Source organism: Bactrocera oleae, chromosome 3, assembly GCF_042242935.1.
Source record: "Bactrocera oleae isolate idBacOlea1 chromosome 3, idBacOlea1, whole genome shotgun sequence".
Classification (NCBI taxonomy): domain Eukaryota; kingdom Metazoa; phylum Arthropoda; class Insecta; order Diptera; family Tephritidae; genus Bactrocera; species Bactrocera oleae.
In genome coordinates, this window is record NC_091537.1 from 2727215 (window position 1) to 2750673 (window position 23459).

Here is a 23459-nt window from a genome sequence, read left to right on the forward strand (position 1 = left end):
AAAGATGTTCACGTCATATTTAGACAGTGTTGACAGTGACTATGAACTAAAAAGTCATACATAGAGCTCCAAAATACTTTTAACGTGGTCTGCAAGAGTTCAGAATAATATTCAACATTTTTTTGTCCTCAAAACCATGCCAGTCTTGCATTAACGGGTGATAGTACCTCTATGACTCTCTTTTGCTTGAGCGGCGAGAGTTGACAGCGCCAGTATTGCCTCGAAAGTTCTTTTACGTTAATTCCAAATATAAATTCACAATGCAGCCCTCGTATATCCACACTAGAGGATGGAGATTCACTCGAATTGGCCAACATTGCAACTAAGTAAAAGCGCTTGCAGTTTGCACTAAACACAACGGCCATAACTGCCACTAATACACAAAAGAATTAAGTCCATTTGCAGAAGCAGTGAAAATCCTTTAAACTGACCAAATGTTGGCCGTGTGAGCGGGTTGGTGTATAATACGCCTGCACATTGCATTACATGCCACAACAACTGGCCGCTGCCGTGGATGAGAAGATGAAGTACACATAAGCATAGATAACTATTCGTGCACTTGCTAGCATGGCTTATGATGCAACAGTAACAGAATTATGACCACCATTAAAGCAGCCGAGTTGCACATGCACACACATACACACTCATGCCCCCAATGGACCGAAATGGACAGCAGCGATACATCATCGCATAGTTCCTGCGGTGAACGCTGCCGACGAAGAAGTAGCTTAACTGGCATACCAAATATACGAAAACAAATACTCTTGTAGAACATATTAAGCCGCGTACCCCAAACTCGATGCCTACTGCAAGAGCAACTGTGCCTCATAAGCATATAAATGTACGTGCAGTCGTTGTGTCGAGCGGCTGTTGTGGGTGGTGCGCACAAATTAGTGAGCTCTTGTTTTGCCTGCTGGGAAGCCATAATAACGATTCCCAAATGCGCCAGGTATGTATGCACCCGTTGCACGATCCAACTTTGGAAGCTGTGGCATGTAGCAACAATAGATTTCGTAGAACAATACGGGTAGTGTGTGGCAGTGAGTTAATATTGCCGGCCCAAGCTCTGTAAGACTAGCAACGACAACGTCAGTGCTGCCACTACTACTTAAATAATAACAACAATAACAAACGCTTACGTGCAGCAGTGCTTGTGGCATGTATATAAAGCATAAGTTATGCACTTCCGTTGGGCGAACAATGAACACGGAAATTTCATTTAGGTATTTCTACACCTTAACAAAGTCGAACGCCATAGCAGTGACCATGGCCATGGCTTAGCCAATATGTAAGGGCCGCAATGCTGCACTGACCGGACCGGCAACCGCAGCAGTGGCAGAAGCGGCTAAATCACATAGCACCGGAAATTCTTCATTTGTTTTAACAGCTTAGCAAACAATAATTACAACAACAATAACAACACCTGGCCAGCAAACGAACGCCACTGCCATGACTTAAGAGAACTTTTAACAAATTAACACAAGAGCCAACTGGATGAGCCACTGGTGGTGACTGGTGATGTGTGTGCCCGCAAGGTGAGGCTTATACGAGTACCTTGTCCTTGCGGTGGCCTTCACCATGCGCCTCTATTGTCTCCACATGTATATGCATGCTGGCATACCACAAATTGCCTTGTGTCATGAAGGCGTAAATTCTGCAAACAACAGTGATTTGTGTAGTGCCCTCTACAGTTTGAATAGCAAAGAGCCGGCGATTCTTGTGAGTCATTCAAAATAATTGTGAGAAGAGCACAAATTTGGATCCTTTCGGGTTGGATGCAAAAAATAACGTTAAGCTTATTTCCTGAATCATTTTTTTAATAAAGAAATTCCTTCCAATGAGACAATCGCACAATTAGTATGAAGGACATTAAGAGGAATACAGTAACTCAAATTTTCTCTTCTGCAGTCGATAAATATGAGTTATAACCAACACACTCGGTGGTTTACCGTTGTTCTTCGATAGGCAACAGTTAAAAGCAATAACTATGCAACAGCAGTTGGGTCCGGAACGGACCTGGTTTTATATCCGGTCAATCCCTTTTACAAAGATAACCGTTATTCATACCAAACAAGTTCTCATTAGAAACGGAATTTACTTTTATCATCTTTCTTTATTTTACGTTGTATGTACAATTATTTATTACAATATTAGATTTTAATAATGAAGGCTATCCGATACAATATTTTCACTTACCAACACCGAAAGACCATAAATAAAATAGAAAACTAATGCAGTACCTCCGCCATTACTAACCACAATATCTCTGCTGCAATTAATATTTATCATGGTTTACTAATCGTGTCCATGGTCACTGCTGCTGCTTTCCTTTTTCTTTGAATTCTTCCACTTCTTTTTCTCCTCTTTACCCTTCTTTTTGCCGCCCTCTTGCTCTTCGCCCCACTTCTTTTTCTCTTCTTTCTTCTTCTTGTGCCCCTTGTGTCCCTTCTTTTTGTGGCCCTTCTTACTGTGACCTTTCTTTCCGTATTCATCTTCATGTGCGCTCTTCTTGTGACCGCCTTTTTTATGATGGGCACCCTTCTCATGCTTCTTCGCCTCCTCAAAACCACCATGCTTCTCCTCTTCACCTTCATCGTGGTGTTCGTCATAGTATTTCTTTTCCTTTTTGTCTTCGTTTAACTTGTGTACATGATGCTTACCCTTAATCGAGTGTCCCTTCTTATACGAGCCATGATCTTCGAATTCGTGCCCTTTCTCGCTCTTCTTACCCTTCTTGTGTTTCTTGTGATGACCTTCATCCTTTTTGTGCTTCTTCTCATTGCCATGCTCTTCTTCTTTTTCACCCTTTTTGCCTTCCTTGTCGTGATGCCCCTTTTCGCCTTTCTCATGATGTTCCTCCTCCTTATGTCCCTTCTTACCCTTTTCACCTTTCTTCTTCTTGCTTTCACTGTGCTTCTCCTCTTCGGATTTTTCCTCCCATGACTCCTCCTTCTCCTCTTCCTCCTCGGCTTCTTCTTCCTCCTCTTTTTTCTCATCTTCATGCTCATGCTTCTCAGAGCCAGCTACTAACAGATCATCATAGCTCGGCTGTAAACTAGCAGTAATTGCAACTGCATCATCCGACTGTGTCCTCAATGCGGTCGGCGCGTATGCACTCTCAACAATTACCAAAAGGCAGCCGAATACCACAAATATGCTTCCAAGTCTCACACTAGTCCACACCCATGGCGAATGCATTTTGCTTCGCAAGGCCATAATTGCTGCTACTCTCCATTCACACCAGGCCGCTGCCTGCAGTTGGTTAGCTTTGTGTTGGTCCTTTTCGTATAAGTATATCTTGAGTGAATCCGTCTCCACCAACGGCTCCAGTAACGCTTTGAAACCGTAATGTGCGCACTGGTGGACGGTGTTGGGCCTTTTTATCTCTGTCGCCCAGTAATTTAGCAGCGACCATTCTTGTCTCTAATGCGTGACCGAAAATCGTCACTGCTGGTGCCATTACGAAGTCCAAGCACCGACTACTTGCCACTTTGCTAATTGAAAAGCGCAATTGGCCGTGAAGTTACTGGCTGCGGTGGCTGTGGTAGCACTGCTTTTGAGACACCGAAATTGCACCACACTTCAATGATTTCTTGCGATTATTTTTATTTTCAAATTTCACAAGGAAATTACCACATAAATGAATGAGCGATCAGAGGTAAGGAGTAGTTGAAGACATTTTAGATTTTACTTTCAATCAAAGTTGTTAAATTGGTTCAAAATTTATTGTGACTAAGCGACGAGTTATGAAATATTATACGAGTATAAAAAAGAGTGAAAAGTGAGAAAACTCACATTCGGAAATTCTCATATCTAGGCAAATTTGTAAAAATTATAGATATTTCGAAAATTTACAACACTTACAACTTATAAATACCCATTTTTATCCGAATTTGTATTACTTAACCTTTTAAACTGCAAATAATGAAAACGACACGCAAGGTTTATGTTTGATTCTGCATATTTCAGCCATTTTTGGTACTAGGCCAAGTATAAATGGAAAATGATTTCCAAACCTCACGCTTTACGTGAGAACCTACCACCTACAGTCTTGTTTAACACTAGAACTACGAAGCGCTCAAAATGACCGGTTGCTACATTTATTTATATCATTTCCTCTTTATTCCTATTTAATTTTTTACGATAATGCCATGATTTTTATTGATTTTTATTTGTGTATAAAATAATATTATATTGTATTCTGTTCTAACGCTTCTAATTTTCAGAGAGAGAAAGAGACCTACTTAGTATAAGGTGTAAGTATAAGGTAAATCTTCGTAGTTCTAGTGTTAAAAGACCGGAACCAGGGATAAAGTTAGTTGTAAGGTACCTATTTAAAAGTAAGTACCAAGGCATGAAACTTCCGGACGATGTGACGCAAGCAAGGTTATTCGGTATATTTGTACATACCTATGTACATGAGAACTAGATCTATGTTCATATTGATATTATTTCTTCTCATTATGATCTGATTATTTTAAGAAAATAATTTTTGCTGAGAACTCTAAACTTAGTCTAATAAAAATATAATAATCTGAAAATGTCCATACAAACTTAGGTTAGACAACAAGTAAGATATTTTTAAGAGAATTGCTGTCTTATCAACGCATTTAATACTAAATAAGTTGATTAAAACTTTATTTTAAAATTAATATTGAATAGAATCTCGTAATTAAATAACATGGTAACACTATTTCTACATACTTAATTCGAAAGAGAGTTTAGCGAGAGTTTTAGTTTTCGAAATAACTGGCTCTCACATTAAAGCGCACGCATATTGAACAGTGCGAGCTTTTATGAATATTAAGAAAAAAGTTAATTTCGAATGAAATGAAAGTTTGGATATTTCTGCATGGTTATTGATTACATAATGGGGAGTTTTAACATAAAATTAAGATTACTTAAGACATCATATATTAATATGTAGAATGATATATAATAATTTTGTAGGTGTAATAATTCTCTCTTAAAATAAAAATTATACTTTGTATATTGATTGTTTTAGCTATGTACACTATAAAATCTTCATTAGCCAATTAAAAACAATACAGTAGCTGTAAAAATGAAGGCAAACCAAAATTCTTTGTAAGTTTTACTAGTCAAATAAGTGCTTATGGTTCTGCTCTCTAGAATAGCAGTGCATACAATTAGCTAAAAGCATACTTCTTATGTAAAAATCATACATTTTTTATTAGAACCAAACTACTGGAGCAAAATAATTTCGATTATAGCAATACATAAACTTTTCCCTTACATATAAGACCAAATTTTTCCATAGTTACGGTACAATAAATATATTAAAGCAACCCTGTAAAAATTTTGACAAAAATGAAATAATGCTGGTAACACTACAATAAGCAAGTACGAAAGAGCGAACATAATATAGAAGTGCGCTCAGCGAAAGCTTTTCCATTGCTCAATGTGACGATCAATTCGATATCGAAATTCGAACTTCGAAACAGATTTACTGGCGACGTCGTTAATTTTCACAGTTGGTCTTGTTCTGCTGGAGAAGCGCAACGTTTGTAAATTCATTTCTATAAAACAAATAACAAAGTGAGTTAACCGCACCACCGTGCTGTGACAAAATTTTATTTGAATTAAAATCCAATTAGCGCACTTGTTTGTGGAACACTCTAACCAGAACGGTAATTATTGCGATAATGGCAAACGAATAATAATGTTTTCTGATTAGATAATAAATAACTAGGCGGAGGGTAGTTTCTAGCGCTAAATAATAAATTTGCTACTATGCTACTATTTAATTGATCTCTATCAATATAAAATATGTATATAAAGTGATTTAAAAGTGCATTGGATTTGAGTTGAAACAAACAAAAACAAAAATTGTTGCTTCCTTTAAAAGACGGCAAAAACATAAGACCCAATTAAATGACGTTGTCAGCTGACCTCGAATGTCTTGTGATCAGTACTAATAACCATTTCGAATAGGTGTATTATGACTTTGTAACTAAGTTAGCTACTGAAGTTAGTAAACATACAAACTGTATTAAAACTGCAAGTAAACCCAAAATTATAGTTGTTAATGTTAAGAATTCAAAATGGTTGCCTGCGTAGTTTTTTCACCGATCGTGGTTAATCAGTTGTCAGCTGACACATTCAGATGACAATAGTCTTGTGATCAACGTCAAATGCAACTGTCAAAGTTTCGAACTTCGAAAGTGAATCTTGTATCTTCATTCGTTTCAATTAATTATTTTAGGTTGAAAGGGTATTTCGTCCACTGAAGGTATTATAATAAAAAGGTTAACCACTTAAGATAGAAGTACTTAAATAATATTTTCTTTGAGAAGAAATAATAAATAAATTTTCGATTGAACACGATCCCCAAGCTTGCTTAAATACATCGCTGGTGATCAGGAGGTCACGTGAACACGAAGCTTTTATGTGATTAATAGTGTGAATATTTTAAGTCACCAAAAATACTGTATTTTAAGTGGTATAGAAATTGTGTAAAAATTATTATTAAATTAAGGTTTGTGTGGAATATTTGAAATATTGGACAATTAGATAGATTATTGGCAGACCATGTGAATTCTAATCAGAGCTGATAAGAGAAACTTGCTAATGTCTAATTTGAATAAAAGCCGTCAGCTGACTAAACACTATTTGCATTGCTAAACCTCGTTAAAATATTTCTTCGTCGTAAGTTTAGTATTTTTCACCTTTTTTTTCTGAATTTTTCAGTTGAACATCTAAAAAGCCAAAATGTCGAATTTGAAGCGCTTCGATGATGAGGATAACGAGAGCAAATACGGCCGCGTTTTCGCCGTATCTGGTCCTGGTAAGTAGTAGGTCAAGATCAATTTATTTTCCTTATGAACTAACGAATATACTCTTTAAAACTCACAGTCGTCACAGCCGAGCGTATGGCTGGCTCTGCTATGTACGAGTTGGTGCGTGTAGGTTACTACGAATTGGTGGGTGAGATCATTCGTCTGGAAGGTGACATGGCCACCATTCAGGTATACGAGGAAACCTCTGGTGTAACTGTTGGCGATCCCGTGTTGCGTACAGGCAAACCTCTATCCGTCGAATTGGGTCCCGGTATTATGGGCAGCATTTTTGACGGTATCCAGCGTCCACTAAAGGACATTAACGAGTTGACCGAATCCATTTACATTCCCAAGGGTGTAAACGTACCCAGTTTGTCACGTACCCAAGCTTGGGAATTCAACCCACTTAACGTAAAAGTTGGTTCACACATCACCGGAGGTGATCTTTACGGTCTGGTGCACGAAAACACATTAGTAAAACACAAGATGATCGTAAATCCACGCACCAAGGGTACCGTCCGTTACATTGCTCCTACTGGTAACTACAAAGTTGATGATGTCGTTTTGGAAACTGAGTTCGATGGTGAAATCACCAAACACACTATGTTGCAAGTGTGGCCTGTACGTCAACCACGTCCAGTAACTGAAAAATTGCCCGCCAACCACCCATTGTTGACTGGCCAGCGTGTATTGGACTCTCTATTCCCCTGTGTACAAGGTGGTACCACCGCCATTCCCGGAGCTTTCGGTTGCGGCAAAACTGTCATCTCACAGGTAATTACAAGAAAACCACAAATCTAATCACAACAAATAAAATATAATTAACATGATGTTTTGTGTTTCTTCCATCGCAGGCCTTGTCTAAGTACTCCAACTCTGATGTCATTATCTACGTCGGTTGTGGCGAACGTGGTAACGAAATGTCTGAAGTATTGCGTGATTTCCCCGAATTGTCCGTTGAAATTGACGGTGTCACCGAGTCTATCATGAAGCGTACCGCTTTAGTAGCTAATACATCCAACATGCCTGTCGCTGCTCGTGAAGCTTCCATTTACACCGGTATCACACTTTCCGAATACTTCCGTGATATGGGTTACAACGTATCTATGATGGCTGATTCTACCTCCCGTTGGGCCGAAGCTCTTCGTGAAATTTCTGGTCGTTTGGCTGAAATGCCTGCCGATTCTGGTTACCCAGCCTATTTGGGTGCTCGTCTAGCCTCCTTCTACGAGCGTGCTGGACGTGTCAAATGTTTGGGTAATCCCGAACGTGAAGGTTCCGTCTCCATTGTCGGTGCCGTATCGCCACCTGGTGGTGATTTCTCCGATCCTGTCACATCCGCCACTTTGGGTATCGTACAAGTGTTCTGGGGTTTGGATAAGAAATTGGCCCAACGCAAGCATTTCCCTTCGATCAATTGGTTGATTTCCTACTCGAAATACATGCGCGCTTTGGACGATTTCTATGAAAAGAACTTTGCTGAATTCGTGCCATTGCGTACTAAGGTCAAAGAAATTTTGCAAGAAGAAGAAGATCTATCTGAAATTGTACAGTTGGTCGGTAAAGCTTCATTGGCCGAAACAGACAAGATCACACTTGAGGTGGCGAAATTGTTGAAAGACGATTTCTTGCAACAGAACTCCTACTCATCGTACGATCGTTTCTGCCCCTTCTACAAGACCGTAGGTATGTTGAAGAACATAATTTCCTTCTACGACTTGGCCCGCCACTCTGTGGAATCGACAGCGCAATCCGAGAACAAGATCACATGGAACGTTATCCGCGAAGCTATGGGCAACATCATGTACCAGCTGTCATCCATGAAATTCAAGGTAAGCACAAATAACTGCAAATATAACAGTAGTCATTTGTTATTGATTGCTAAATTTTTTGCCTCATAGGATCCCGTGAAGGATGGTGAGGCCAAGATCAAGGGTGATTTCGAGCAACTGCATGAGGATCTGCAACAGGCTTTCAGAAACTTGGAAGATTAAGCTTTATAAGCGATTTCTACACAAGTTCGATTTAATTTTAATTGTTCTAAAAAGACAAAGAGCCTATAATATTGTTATGTAGATTAATTAAACGAAAATCGTGTAAACGCGTCACCCAAATCAGTAACGAAACAGCACCAAAAGGGACACAAATATTCCTTTTTAAAAGACAAAATTATGCATTCCACTTAAATGTTTCCAACAAACGTATTTAAATCATTTACTATAATTAATTACAATGTTTTTCTGTGAAAATGTTAAAACGAAAACATTCCGGCCTTTCGGTGTTTCTATTGAAAATAAAATGTTTATTGCAAGCAACAAAGTGAAAAAACACAAACGTCCCAAAATGTACTTCCAATATTATTGTTAACATTTGTATCTTTTGGAATGTGAACCGTGCGCATTTACTGTTTACACTTACACACACTATATATATATATATACATAACTGTAGAACGGATATTTGCTATCCGCTAACTGCGCATTCAATCTACAAAATACAAGTCAAAAGTGCGGATTATACGTCAGCTTACATATACACATTTACTTATTTAAAAATGCATACCAGTAGTATTATTTGTATAATTGAAATTCTTGTTTGTCAAAATCTAAATGTATTGTTTTCGCTGCTACAGCTAACCTTCATTTGTTGAATGTAATGTAAATAATTACCTTATTGAAAATGTATTGTGAAAAGTGCATTCTGAAATAAAATGTGCAGCCTCAAGCTACATTTTACTGTAAACATACAAAACTCCTGCTGTCGTTAGTTTCATTATCTATTAGTAAATATTAATCGAAAATTTTGCAGAACCAAATAGGGTCTTGCTTTAAATGTACACAGCTACACACGATAGAGAGGGGAGAGAGTTCTGCCGCTACAACAACAACAACTATAGAGAGGATTCAGAAAATAGGGTATTTGGTTGAACTTTATAAACAAATTGCTTACACACAAACTTAAAATAATTCAATAATTTTCTACTTGTTTGAGTGAAGTGTACAAAACACTTATATAAATAATTAACTTTAATTGCTTAATGTACCATATATTATATAATGAGATTGCTGAAAATTAGCTGGCAAAATTTAAAACTCAAACTTTTCTTAGATTAAGCCATGTTGTGTAAGTAATGTTACTAGAGATTAGATTATGTTATTATGCGTACTTAAACCTTGTATTTTTTCTTTTTTTGCCAGAAGTAAAGTGAACACTTAATTTGACTGAAATTTGTTGCATTTTCCCAAACATGCTCCATACATACTTTCTACACTGCCATATCGTTCATTAGACCATATGAAAGATTAAAGTTAAAAGCCAACGAAAATATGTACTTTCGAAACGTGAGAGCGGAAACTTCAAAATTTATGACTCGAAAGTGCTAAAATATTAAAAACATTTAAACTCACCACTTTGTGGGCCACCAATAAATTTCAGTACCCTCAACTGCCACCGCCATAAACGCAGCGCAGCAGGTGAAGTGAGTGCTTGTGGCGTTCCACTTTGCTAAACATGACACGTCGTCAACGCTATTCGTATACAAAGAACTTATACACACATTCAAATTTCATCATGATTGCAGGGCGGCTGACCGACCGTCCGTCCGCATAAAATGTCCACAATAAAAATAAAATGTGCGCGTCAACAAAGCAAATTTCATTTCAACATGAAAATCTACACACACACATGCGGCGTAAGGCACAGTATGTGGCCAGTTGTGTGCTTGATTTTGATAGCGTAATAAACTAGCGTAGACTCCACTGCTGGCCACGGTTGGGTGAAGTGAAACCGTAAAGCGACTTGACGAGGTGCTGAGCGGCAGTACCAGTGCAGAAATGCGGACTAAAGCAATAACTGCAGGACATATTGTAACCATGGCGCTTAATGGGATAATAAGTGGATAACAGTGAAAAGTCTAAGCTTATTTTTTGACAAGATAGTTTGCAGTGGGCAGTTAAATGGAACATTGTAACAATACTAGAATTCAGCAAAGCGTTGTGTGCCCACGTACATATTCGGCATTTATATAAGTACGTATAAAGTTGGATATTAAAAACTTGCTAGGAGTTTATTACGGAAAATCTTTTTGTTTTGTTTTTGTGTTTGATTTGTTTTTCAATTTTTGCTTTCATGCAAAATTTGTATATACATTTGAGCAGACGAAATAATTTGTACTTCATTTTACTGCTTTGTTAGAAAATACCGTAAAACAGTGTTTAATTCTTTAGTATGGCACACCAGGTACGTTATGTTTTCTTCGGCGTGTAATATAATTTAGAATCATAAGCAAAGTATTTTCGGCATGCTAAAACAAAATTTCAAATTAAAAGACTTAGGAGTTTCTTACATACATATGTATACACTTAGTTTAACGCTTCTGTGAAATGTAAAAATATATGTAATGCACCATATGCATAGAAATTTGAAAAGGGCGTGTCAGGATTCTAAATACTTGACAGTTAAGTTTCGTGCTTATTTTATAGCTTCATACTCAGCCTCATTTTGGGGACTGCTATTTAGCAATCGGCAATTAATTGAAAATATTAGAAACTTTAAATTAAAACATTTATTTTTGATATAAAATCTGAAATCTCAAGTGCGTGGTATAAACCAAAACTGTGAGTAAAAATTAAAAAGTTTTACGTGATTCAGTTATAAGTTCAGCAAATGGAAATTATTATGTTTTTTATGACTGTGTATGTGTTATGCTGTAGTATAAAAATATTAATAACGGTATCATTAGTGTTACGCAATAAGTAGAATTTGAGTTCGAATGAAATAGTTTTACCAAATTAATTCATTCCAACATTCGACTAAAAGCCAATTGCATTTCGTCATTAAGTTTTTTGTAGTCATGCATGATTCTTCGTTCTCCATCTTTTTGTGCATCCTAACAAACCATTTAAATGCATTGTCTTAATTTATCTACAAAAAGAATATCAGACATGCAAACTCACCTTAAACTTCATGGATGATAATTCGTACAGTATATTTCCCATTTCTTGACGTATCTCATTCCATGTAACTCGATTTTCATCCGAAACTGTTGTTTCTATAGCATTACGTGATAGATCGTAGAAAGTAATTATGTTATTCAGCATGCCAACAGTCTTGTAGAATGGGCAATAACGATCATATGTCGAATATGAGTTCTGCTGAAGAAAATCGTCTTTAATCAACTTGGCAACCTCTAAAGTTACTTTATCGGTCTCGGCCAATGAAGCTTTACCCACAAGCTGTACGATTTCGGATAAGTCCTCTTCTTCTTGCAGAATTTCTTTCACTTTTAAACGTAAAGGGACAAATTCCGGAAAATTCACTTCATAATATTCGTCCAGCGCTCGCATATATTTTGAATACGATATTAGCCAATTTACTGATGGGAAATGCTTACGTTGCGCTAACTTTTTATCTAGCCCCCAAAATACTTGTACAATACTGAGTGTGGCCGAGGTAACAGGGTCTGAGAAATCACCACCCGGTGGCGATACAGCACCGACTATGGAGACGGAACCTTCACGTTCGGGATTACCCAAACATTTGACGCGTCCAGCACGCTCGTAGAAGGAGGCTAGACGAGCACCCAAATAGGCTGGGTAACCAGAATCGGCAGGCATTTCAGCCAAACGACCTGAAATTTCGCGAAGCGCTTCGGCCCAACGGGAGGTGGAATCAGCCATCATTGATACATTATAGCCCATGTCACGGAAGTACTCTGAGAGAGTTATACCTGTGTAAATGGAAGCTTCGCGTGCTGCGACCGGCATGTTGGATGTATTAGCTACAAGAGCCGTACGTTTCATTATAGATTCTGTGACCCCTTCAATTTCAACAGATAGTTCGGGAAAATCTCGTAATACTTCTGACATTTCATTACCGCGTTCTCCACATCCGACATATATAATGACATCAGAGTTGGAATATTTAGACAAAGACTAGAAATTTACAAGTTTTTTTAAATTTTACTTTTATATTATATATTATTATATCTGTTAATAAAATAATAACGTATTACCTGAGAAATAACTGTCTTGCCACAACCGAATGCACCTGGTATTGCAGTTGTTCCGCCCAAAACGCATGGAAAAAGTGAATCCAATATCCGTTGCCCAGTCAACAATGGATGATTTCCCGGCAATTTTTCAATAACTGGGCGTGGCTGACGCACTGGCCATACTTGCAACATGGTATGTTTGGTAACAACATTATCAAACTCGGTCTCAAGTACTACATCGTCGACGGTATATTGTCCCGGTGGAGCTATATACTTTACAGTACCTTTTGCACGTGGATTTAATAAAATTTTATGATTTACCAATGTGTTTTCCTGAACGTATCCATAAATGTCACCGCCGGTCAAATGTGAACCAATTGACACCTTGCCTGGGCGAAATTCCCAACTTATATCTCGTGACAAGCTCGTTACATTTATACCCTTGGGGATGTAAATAGAGCTTGTAAGTTCGTTTATACTACGTAGAGGTCGCTGAATGCCATCGAAAATGCTGCCCATTATACCTGGGCCCAATTCCACAGAGAGGGGTTTGCCGGTCTTTAAAACAGGATCACCGACTGTAACACCGGAAGTATCTTCATAAACTTGAACTGTTGCCATTTCACCTTCCAGACGTATAATTTCGCCGACGAGTTCAAAATATCCAACCCGCACCAATTCATACATAGCGGAACCTGACATATTCTCAGCAGTAACCACTATCGCGTTTAAAGCAAATTTAAATTAACAGTTATTTTCAATGACATATTACAGTTTACCTGGACCAGAAACGCCAAAAACACGCCCGTACCTGCTTTCGTCAAAGCTTTTACGCTTTGTAACTTCCTCAATAGAAGATAGTTTCTCTTTCGACGGCGGTAGGCAAACACATTCTTTTCCGTCAACATCTATACAACCACATGATTTTTCTTGTGGTTTCGTGTTATAGCAAGTACACCATTCAGACGACATTTTGAAATATGTCCAGTAACGTAATTTTCAATAAATTGTTAAATAAATTTTCATTCACAACGTCTTTTATATTTTAAATTACATATCAATTTCAATGTGTCACTTTTCCGATTTTGAATTGTATGCCAGATTTGCCAACTACAAATAATACTAATAATACCTAATTCGATTCGGTTTTGGGAAATTTATATATGTAGTGCTTATAGGCATCAGACTATAGATGGATATAACTAAAAATATTCCTCATGGTCAATATAAAACTTCTCGACTAATGCTCTTCGCGACTCACTTACAGTTTCACTCAAATCCAGGCGGAACTGCTTTTGTACGTTTTACTTTATATTTAAACTTAATGAAATCTCATCCGTCGCCGGAACTTCAAGTAAATTTGTATTGACAACAGAGTTGATTAAGAAGGAATTTAATTTACATTTACGGATTTTTATATATAACTTTGGCAGCCGTAAATTTATAGTATGCAAGAATGGCGCAGACACATCGATATACCCAGTATGACAGCCTATGCTACATGTGGTCGAGCGCGAATAATCTCCCAGTTTTATTTCTTTTTAACCACAGGGTTTCGCTTGTGGAGTATTATACTTAATGATTTCTTTTTAATATAATTTTTGCCTCACTTAATATGAACTCGAAACTGCAATGGGTGGTTTAAGAAAACACTGAAGTTTAATGAGAAAGGATATTACCAGCTGGTAAAAGCATAAACATCTCTTTATTACAACCACAAAGTGGCAGAGCCAACAGTTGCCACATCCAGCCACCAACGAGTAGCAAATCAGTGCCTGCCCTCGCTTTCACGTGGTGCGCACAGCTTGTTTGCTTTGCTGCTTGTTCGGCTGACCAGCATAAGAAGGGTCAATGCTGTTGGATGCTTCAATATACTGTTGAAGGACATTCATGACGCCGTAAATGTACTGTTTTCTCGGTGACAACATGGCATACAGTAAAATGAAAATTACTGTAACTGACGCGCGATCAGAATGCATGCAACAAAAGTACTTAATTTCTCTGCTGCATCTGTTCATCGGATGAGGGAGCAAGACAACGGTGCCGGCGGCTGGAAGAAAGACTGAGTGACGTGAACTTAACATTGCCACAGGCTTGTTGATGAAAAAGAGAACGTGGTGTTGAAAGATTGTTAACTTCATTTTGTTACATTAACTTTAGGCTGTTAATATACATGCATACATATATATTATATTAGATTAGCCATTATTAAAGAGATTTTCAATTCTCAAACCCACCCAGGATAGTTAAAAAAAAATCCAAAAACGGCATTGAGCTGAAAACACAGTTAAACAATTGTTTTTTAATTACATAACTGTACTGTATATGCATATGTTTGTATACATATACATATGTTGATGAAAATAAAATATAAATTGACCCCTCCTTTAATCAATTCTCGTCTTATGTAGACACCGCAGCTACTACAAGTATTACATATTTGTGCACGAAAAAGTTTACTGCTGCGTTATCAGCAATTCGCAGTGAATTTATTTAAAATAAAGCACTCCAATTTGACTTCTCATGCATTGATGAAAACTTTGTCCGAAAGTTAGATAGACGCTTAAGCAGAGTAAGTTTAAATAAAAACCCACTGAAGCCGCCACAGATAAAGTAGACAAATACTCGAATGCTCGCCCACACTTACACACATACATACATATGTACATGCATAGCTGCAATTAGAAAATTGAATAACTTCTTGCATACACGCCAACACATGTACGAGCATGTATGTATGTGTGCATACATACATATGTGTTTGTGTGCTTGGCTTTATAGATATTTGAATGAGTTTGCATAACTGGTAAGATAAAGTTTCGCCACTGCAGCACCGCACTCCAGCAACCGAACGCACTTATCTAATATTATGTAAACATTCGCCTTTCAAAATTACTTTGCAAACTGAAAACCATCAATAAAAAAGTTGCCAAACCATATATTTTCCCAATGCAGCTACGCCACTCATCGAACTACCATTTCCAGCGGTAAGCGCCAGCTCCACACTCGCCTCGACATGCGCTCTTACAAAACGCGTTTACACATTTTCGAACTTATTCCACTTCTAATGCCACTTCTGCCAACAGCATTTGATAATTGGTTAGTTCAATTGATTTTACTTCCTATTCTCCACATTTGCACCCTTTTTCATTTGTTAGCAAGCTGGCCCTTCGCCTCGCCTGTTTGACTGCCTGACTGCGGGAGTGCGCTACATTTGTTTGCACACGCTATCGCTGCCTGCCAAACGTTTTCGACTCAAATTCTTTTTATTTCCAAATAAATTTTGTATCCTCAAATACACAGAAGTTTTGGCGCCCAACGAATGCCGTTGCTTTGAGTGCGCGACTACTGCTTGGTAGAGAATGTGTGCGCAACGTGCGATAAGAGTAAAAATTAGTCAAACTTTCGCACCTCCATTCGTGCATTTCGTTTGTCGAAACCTCTTATATAAGTCTCGTTAACCAGCGGTGGCAAAGCTCGGCCCAGCATCTGCGCAATGCATAATTGCGCTTTTTTATTTTTATTCGAATTATTTGTGCATTTTCCTGCTTTCTGTTGTCGTCAAGTTGCACAGTTTTGTGCCACCCTGTTGCAGTATGACTGCAGTCATAAGAATACATTCCTTTAAGAAATACTTCAAGAAAACAATTAGTTTCGTAGTTAAAAGAGAGAGAGACTCTTTCTTGTCTGCAAAAGTAAAATTATAAAAATGTGTTACACGCGCGGTGTGCCCTCAGTCGCGTATTGCTTATTTACTGAGGGAGTTCCAATAATTTTCACAGAAATCAGTTGGCTATGCTCGTACTCACTGTTTGGTTGATGTGAACCTCTTCAAAAGCGTTTGAACTACTGGTATGTTGCTGAGTGGCAATTTTCAATTACAAGCAAAATACTCAATTTCACTCCCAAGTGGGCAATTGCTACGCAAACGTCCAGGTTCTATTGCTGCCAGAGCTGTAAGTTGGCTGACGCATACCCGGCAAAAGAGTTCGTTAGTTAAACTACAAATACACTTCAGTAAGTATGTAAGCACTCCTTCAAGTTATCGTTGAGAAAATAGTGACACTTCTCATGACGTTGAACTTTTGAACTTGCAACAAAACCAAAAAGTCACCTAAATTTTTATATTTTAAAATTACGTAATTATATAAAAGTGATGGTCGTAAAGTCTTCGATTAAAATAGCACCTTTTTGGCGTTAATTTCACATAAATCTTATTTGCAGTTGAGAATAATTTAATTCAGCACAAAATACAGTTATTAATGCCAAAAATAATTGCATTTAATTATGTGGATTCATTGAGCATATAACGCTTATAGTTAACTGCAAAAAGCTTGCTGAATTTCTCACTACTTTACCGTTAACTACGCTAACTACGTTGAGAACTTTATTTAAGCCAAAATTACAAAATTAAAGATTTATTTAACAACCAAAAAAGTTTGGAGAATGTGCATGAGATTTCTTTTTTTTTGTGATTTCAGAAATATATTTGCACTCTTTGCTACAAACTCGCTTGTAAGCCTTAAGCTACTGAAGGGTCGAAAAATCCTTTTCAATGTACGGCCTTTGTTTTGTTGATTTCGGGTAAAAAGTTAACATGGATCCCGAAAGTATTATGTATTTTTCTTTGTTTATACAAAAACGTAAATCGCATATTTACACACATAAGCACATAAACTAAAGCATTTACAGTTATATGCTCATACCTATACACACACACTTCCATTTGTGCGCGTGTACTCGTATTTGCGAAATGCTTTATTTTTCAAAATTCAAATTCAACCATCCAGCCCATAAGACCGTTGGCTGTTATATGTGTAATCATACACAAATACATATATACATAAATGTTTTCTTCTCAAAACAAGAAAGTGAAAATAAAAGCTATATGCATAATATGTACGTGTAAGTGCGGACTTGTGTCCCACATAGCAACCCTGCAGTGATATCAACACTCTCGACAAAAATCGAATTAGTCAGAAAAAATTATAAAAATGCATTGGAAAGTTGAGTATCGGCATTTCTGAAACTAGATAGCTTTTTAGCAGTTTCAGTTCAGTTTGAACTAGTGTGAGACTAATGTATTATTGAACGAAATCTGACATCATAGTCATCTCTTAGTGCATCAGCCTACACTACCCGCTGGTGGTGAAAAAAAGAGTCGATAGACTAGTTGGCTTCGTGATTCATACTAGTTCGTCGCTGGATACATTTTTTACATACACATACGCATATATATATCTATTTGCACGCCCATACAAGTGTATGAAGTAGCTCCATGTATAATGTGTTTATGTACATTACATAACATACTTGTTGTTACTACCCTCCGCACTGTACATACTAACATACTAACTAATCTGCTCCTTGCTTTGGCTTTCAACTCCTAATCAACGTTTAATCTTATATTCAGCTTATTTTGGGTTCGAGCTGTTAATATTATTCTTACTAAAAGCAAACTATTTATGCAAAACTGTTATTACTCGAATGTTGGCATAATATCGACCGAGTGTTCTGGCTGCTAATATTGACAATATATATACATACACCCAGATATAATATAATAACGAAGTAGTTCAGTAGATATTGCAAAAGCAAAGTAGTAAAGTAATATTTTTACAGTCAAACGTCCTTAAGTAATTTTTGCCTTCTACAATTTCATATGAATGCTTGTATTCTTTAATTTCGTTGGACGTTAAAAAATAAAATGTAAAATGTAAAATATACAGATGGGTTCAAAAGTTTCTGCTCTCACTAACAAATAGCGCTACTAGATCCAATTTTTTTTCTCAAGTTGCTATATCTGTCGTGAGAACACATGCAAAGTTACAAGTCATTCTGTCAATTGATTATTTGTTTACAAGCCATTTAAAGTTAAGGTGTCAGATTATTTTTTTAATATGGAAAAAATTGAATATCTCGCCATGATTAGATTATTTGTTTTGAAAGGTTTAAAAACAAATGAAATTTATGAACAATTGTTAGAAGTATATAGAGAGTCCTCATCTTTAAAACGCACCGTTGAATTTTGGGCCTGGTGAACTTAAACGTGTTCGTACTAGGCTTGAAGACGATCCACGCGAAGATCGACCGAAAATCGCAATAACACCAGAAATCATTAAGCAAGTTCATAGTATTATTAGTGAAGATCCAAGTTTGACCAAGCGAGAAATTGTTAATGCCATAGACATTTCACAAAAAAAAATTATTTTTCATCAAGACTATGCACCTGCTCACAAAGGTGTTTTAAGAATGACAAAATTCAACAAATTAAAATACGAATTGCTTGAGCAACCACCGTATTCACCAGATTTGTCGCCCAGCGACTACTACCTCTTCAGAAACCTGAAGCAATTACTTCGTGGAAAGCGTTTTTCGTCGTATGAAGAAGCTTTTACAGGCGTAGACGGGTATTTTGCAGAGCTTCCGGAAAGTTATTATAGGGATGGCATAACATTATTGAAAGACTATTGGAATAAGTGTAGTGAAGTTAAGGGAGATTAAATTGAATAAAAAAATATATTTCGCACCAAAAACAGTATTTTTTCATTTCGAGTGCAGAAACTTTTCAACCAACCTGTGTCTACATATTTTTATATGCATGAGTACATATTTAGTTATACATTGCTTTCTGAATATTCTGAAATAAATAGAATATATTTGTAATGCATCTAATTGGCTGTGTTTGCATTGAGTTATGAGTTAAGGTTGAGGTGTGTTAATTGTGACTTTGTGACGCAGGTATTGTTATGCATCGCATAACGTGTGTGGAATTACTTCACGCACTAAATGCCCACTAAAACAATAACAAATTGCGGTTTCGTAAATTTTTGAATTGTTTAAATATGCTTCATGCATATTTATCCCTTTCCGTTATGCTGAATATGAGCTATATAACCAATTGCTTGTTTATAAGCGGTCTGCTTAAGCAAGATTCTAATTACTGAATTACATTTTAATATTAAGTCGTAGAGTTAACTTGGATTACAGTATTTAAGATAGTGGCGACATCCAAATCGGTTTCAGTTTACTCAACAACAGTGATTTTCGAAGTGTTTATTTTACAAGACCTATAAAAAATGATTGGTGCAAGGCGGAAAAACCAAATAGCTATCGAAGTGCTCGAACAACGCTTGCAAAGTGAAGGAGTATTGAATTACAACTTGAGTACAGAGGACATCGAGCGAAGCCCGATGCGCAATTACTTCAGAGGGAAAACAGTTTTCCTAACTGGAGGCACAGGGTTTCTAGGGCAATTACTGTTGGAGAAATTGTTAAGGTGAGCAGAGAAGATGCAAAGATCGAATCGGAAATATTAATTTCGAATTCGAAAATTATTTCTGAGAATCGAAAAAAATGTGATAAATTTTTATTTTAATGAAAGGTGCGAGGTCCACATGATCTATTTGCTGGCGCGTACTAAAAAGAACAAAACGTCACATGAGCGGCTCGACGAATTGTTTGAACAAACGGTATGTTATTTATTAACTCTTTTCGAAGACTTTCTAACTTTGAGCAACATTCATGTCAGCAATTCGCTAAGCTGCGCAGAGAATACCCCAACTACCGCAATCATGTCAGCATAATCGAAGGCGATATGTCCATCATTGGCTTAGGTATATCAGATACACACCGTCAGCTGTTGGCGGAGACAGTTGAGATCGTTTTGCACGCCGCAGCCGAAGTGCGCTTCAATGACAGTCTGCATAAACTAGTGACCATTAATTTGCGTGGCACGCGACAAATGTTGCAACTGGCGGAGAGTTTCAAAAAACTACAAGTAAATCAATTTGCGTAAATACAACTGATTCATGGCTAACAAATTGCAAAACCTTACAGGTTTTTCATTATGTGTCAACTGCCTTCAGCAATTGCAAGCCGAATTGTCAAGTGGTCAAGGAAGACTTCTGCGAGCCACCACTGGAGCCAGACATACTTATAGCCTACGCCGAAAAGTTCAATAATACGGCCACAGACTTAGATATATTCGACACCATAACAGCTAGAATGATAGGTGAGTGGCCTAACACATATACCTTTTCGAAGTGTCTTTCAGAAGAACTCGTACGACGTAGCGCCGCAAAATTTCCCACATGCGTTTCACGGCCCAGCATTGTCATATCTACCAACCGTGAGCCAATTCCTGGTTGGATAAATAATGTCTACGGTATCACTGGCGGTATATTCGCTTTAGCGGCTGGCCTGTCGCGTTTACTACCCATCTATCCACACAAACATATCGATATAATTTGTGCTGATTTCACGATAAACGCCATATTAGCAGCTACTTGGTCCTTGCATCAGGATGTGGTGGCACATAAAAACTTAATCAATTCGACGAATGCGCTTAAAGAGCAGTCAACAGTAGCAGCCATAACTGAGGTCTCAGCAAACGCACCGAGTCCCAAAGTGTTCGCTATAGTATCTTCTTCATACTTACCAGTTCAAGCTATGACAACTGAGACTTTGTCGCATTATCTCAGCAATCCACTGGAACGTCATTTATGGGTTTTATGTCCGAATTTAGTCGGCAATAAATTGCTTTTTAGATACCTTAGCATATACTATCACCTAATAGGTACTCTGTGCCTTGATTTGGGTCTGAAAATACTCAGGCGAAAAGAGCGGTAAGTCCAGTAGTTGAGTGCAACTCGAATTCTATTCACTTCACGTACCTTTCTTTGCATTATATCTTCAGCATATTACCTTGGGTGCGCAAAACACAAGTGTTCCTCAATGCAGTTGCTTACTTCATTCACTACGAGTGGATATTCGAGAATACCAATATGCGTGCCGTCTGGGACCGCATGGATCCAATCGACCACAAGATTTTCCTCTGCGACACGCGTTTATTTGACTATAATAAATGGTGTTACACATACATGCAGGGCATGAAATATTTCATTTGCGATGATCAATTGGAAAATCCGAAATCTGCGGCTGTGAGTTATCGACGCAGGCAAATGGTGCATTCGGTTTTTAAGTATCTCTTCTACGTCTCCCAAGCTGTGCTGATCTATGCGGTAATCAGGGGCTTTGGATTGCATGAAGTATTCATGAAATTAATCAGCATTAGATTTGGTTTCGGAAACAGTCCAACAAATGTAACATAGACTGTAACTTCTGCTTTCTATAACTCATAAATGTTGTGTAAAGTGACAATAAAGGCACCTAGGTTTTCGAATATATACATATATGTATATATATATATCTTTTTGTTCTTAATTTTCAATAATTTGCTGATACTCGAAGCACACGAGAATGCTCTTCTTCAACAAAACCATTCACCACAAACTCGATAGTTCGAAAGGCAATTTCATTTTCATGCAGGTTGCTTCATTTAAATACATAATTTCTTGACGTACCATACTCATTTCATTATAAATACAAATACACATATAATCATTACATTATCTCAATAACCTTTGCTTTTAAGGCAACTCAATTAGAAACAGAAACAAATGGCTTTTGAAGCCACGACAAGGCTTATTTAATTATCTTTTTGTGATGGAATATACAAAAAAAAACAGTAATTTTTTTGTAAATTTTTTTATCTCCAAATCAATTAAAACTATATTTTTAATAACTAAGGAAGGGATGTAACCAAATATTTTACACTCTTACAAATTGCAAGGATCAAGGCTGGGGAAATACCTTCAGTTCAAATTTAGCTTATTTTGAAAGTTAGTTTTCATACTTTATTTTACTTTCCGTCAGCGAAAATTATGCTAAAATCATTGGAGGCATAGAAGTTTTTGGAATGCAAAAGCAATTTTGTTGATTGATTATCTGAAGAAAGGTAAAACAATCAATTCTGAATATTATTGCAGCTTTTGGATCAGCTGGATGAAAAAATTTGTAAGAAAAGACCTGGTTTTCAGCACAAAAAAATCATTTTTCATCAAGACTATGCATCTGCTCACAATGGTGTTTTAACAATAACAAAACTCAACGAATTAAAGTTCGAATTGCTTGAGCTTCCACCGTATTCCCCAGATTTGGCTCCCAGCGACTACTCCCTCTTCTGAAACCTGAAAAATTCCTTCGTGGAAAACGTTTATCGAATGAAGAAGCTATTACAGCCGCAGACGGGTATTTTGCAGAGCTTCCGGAAAGTAATTATAGGGATGGCATAAAATTATTGAAGGATCATTGGAATAAGTGTATTGAAGTTAAGGGAGATTAAATTGAATAAAAAAATATATTTCGTACCAAAAACAGTATTTTTTCATTTCGACCAAAAACTTTGCAACCAACCAATATTCATGTGTGTATGTATAATATATGCTTATATGGACACATTTGTCGATATTTATGGTATCAAATCAACTGGAAGTTGAAAAATCTTTATATTACGTAAATAGGGGGCTAAGGGAAGTATTGATCCGGTTTAACCCATTTTGACACAAGGATATATTCTATTATTATCAAAAAACATTTTCTCCGAATTTCAATTATATTTCTCATTTCGGCAAACAGTTACCTATAGGCTAACTCACATTTCAGTTATCTTGGGGCTTGAATAGTTATATTGGGTTTTGACAATTTTTAGACCTTAGATGGCATACCTTAAAGGAAATATTCCAGCAAATTTTTAGACTGATATATAATATTAATAAGTGCTTGATCTGTACACTGGAAACACAAGGAATCAAATGGAATTTAAAGAT

General features: G+C 37.1%; 4 protein-coding genes across 7 annotated transcripts; 2 read left to right on the forward strand and 2 right to left on the reverse strand.

Annotated features, from left to right (window-relative positions):
* Positions 1-2178: 2178 nt before the first annotated feature.
* LOC106625006 (cilia- and flagella-associated protein 251) lies at positions 2179-3418 on the reverse strand. Its single transcript, XM_036369355.2, has one exon. It carries the CDS (start codon positions 3214-3216, stop codon positions 2296-2298), a length of 921 nt encoding a protein of 306 aa, XP_036225248.1. The 5' UTR covers positions 3217-3418; the 3' UTR covers positions 2179-2295.
* A 1994-nt stretch (positions 3419-5412) lies between these two features.
* Positions 5413-9548, forward strand: LOC106625007 (V-type proton ATPase catalytic subunit A). 4 transcript variants are annotated; one of them, XM_014244806.3, is made up of 5 exons: positions 5413-5556; positions 6709-6805; positions 6874-7571; positions 7652-8629; positions 8699-9548. In XM_014244806.3, exons 2-5 carry the CDS (start codon positions 6730-6732, stop codon positions 8789-8791), a joined length of 1845 nt encoding a protein of 614 aa, XP_014100281.1. In that variant the 5' UTR covers positions 5413-5556; positions 6709-6729; the 3' UTR covers positions 8792-9548. The 4 variants fall into 4 exon arrangements, with proteins under 4 accessions (XP_014100281.1, XP_036225245.1, XP_036225246.1 ...); XM_036369352.2 differs by having other exon boundaries at positions 5484-5648; XM_036369353.2 differs by lacking the exon at positions 5413-5556 and adding an exon at positions 6226-6250.
* Positions 9549-11346: 1798 nt separating this feature from the next.
* LOC106625005 (V-type proton ATPase catalytic subunit A) lies at positions 11347-13894 on the reverse strand. Its single transcript, XM_036369351.2, has 4 exons — positions 13569-13894; positions 12811-13508; positions 11753-12730; positions 11347-11685 (listed from the first exon to the last, which is right to left on the reverse strand). Exons 1-4 carry the CDS (start codon positions 13759-13761, stop codon positions 11593-11595), a joined length of 1962 nt encoding a protein of 653 aa, XP_036225244.2. The 5' UTR covers positions 13762-13894; the 3' UTR covers positions 11347-11592.
* A 5902-nt stretch (positions 13895-19796) lies between these two features.
* Positions 19797-21999, forward strand: LOC106622294 (fatty acyl-CoA reductase wat). Its single transcript, XM_014241432.3, has 5 exons — positions 19797-20068; positions 20174-20261; positions 20321-20569; positions 20629-21416; positions 21488-21999. The coding sequence occupies exons 1-5, from the start codon at positions 19869-19871 to the stop codon at positions 21900-21902; spliced, it is 1740 nt and encodes a 579-aa protein (XP_014096907.2). The 5' UTR covers positions 19797-19868; the 3' UTR covers positions 21903-21999.
* The last annotated feature ends 1460 nt before the right edge of the window (positions 22000-23459 follow it).

What these genes read in the sequence shown, in the direction of transcription:
- LOC106625007 (XM_014244806.3), top strand. Translation starts at nt 6,730, where the DNA reads ATGTCGAATTTGAAGCGCTTCGATGATGAGGATAACGAGAGCAAATAC. An exon ending in GCAAAACTGTCATCTCACAG is followed by an intron (nt 7,572 to 7,651) that starts GTAATTACAAGA and finishes CTTCCATCGCAG; the next exon opens with GCCTTGTCTAAGTACTCCAA. An exon ending in TGTCATCCATGAAATTCAAG is followed by an intron (nt 8,630 to 8,698) that starts GTAAGCACAAAT and finishes TTTGCCTCATAG; the next exon opens with GATCCCGTGAAGGATGGTGA.
- LOC106625006 (XM_036369355.2), bottom strand. Translation starts at nt 3,216, where the DNA reads ATGGCCTTGCGAAGCAAAATGCATTCGCCATGGGTGTGGACTAGTGTG.
- LOC106622294 (XM_014241432.3), top strand. Translation starts at nt 19,869, where the DNA reads ATGATTGGTGCAAGGCGGAAAAACCAAATAGCTATCGAAGTGCTCGAA. An exon ending in ACGAATTGTTTGAACAAACG is followed by an intron (nt 20,262 to 20,320) that starts GTATGTTATTTA and finishes CATTCATGTCAG; the next exon opens with CAATTCGCTAAGCTGCGCAG. An exon ending in AGAGTTTCAAAAAACTACAA is followed by an intron (nt 20,570 to 20,628) that starts GTAAATCAATTT and finishes AAAACCTTACAG; the next exon opens with GTTTTTCATTATGTGTCAAC.
- LOC106625005 (XM_036369351.2), bottom strand. Translation starts at nt 13,761, where the DNA reads ATGTCGTCTGAATGGTGTACTTGCTATAACACGAAACCACAAGAAAAA. An exon ending in TTTTGGCGTTTCTGGTCCAG is followed by an intron (nt 13,509 to 13,568) that starts GTAAACTGTAAT and finishes TAAACGCGATAG; the next exon opens with TGGTTACTGCTGAGAATATG. An exon ending in GCAAGACAGTTATTTCTCAG is followed by an intron (nt 12,731 to 12,810) that starts GTAATACGTTAT and finishes GTAAATTTCTAG; the next exon opens with TCTTTGTCTAAATATTCCAA.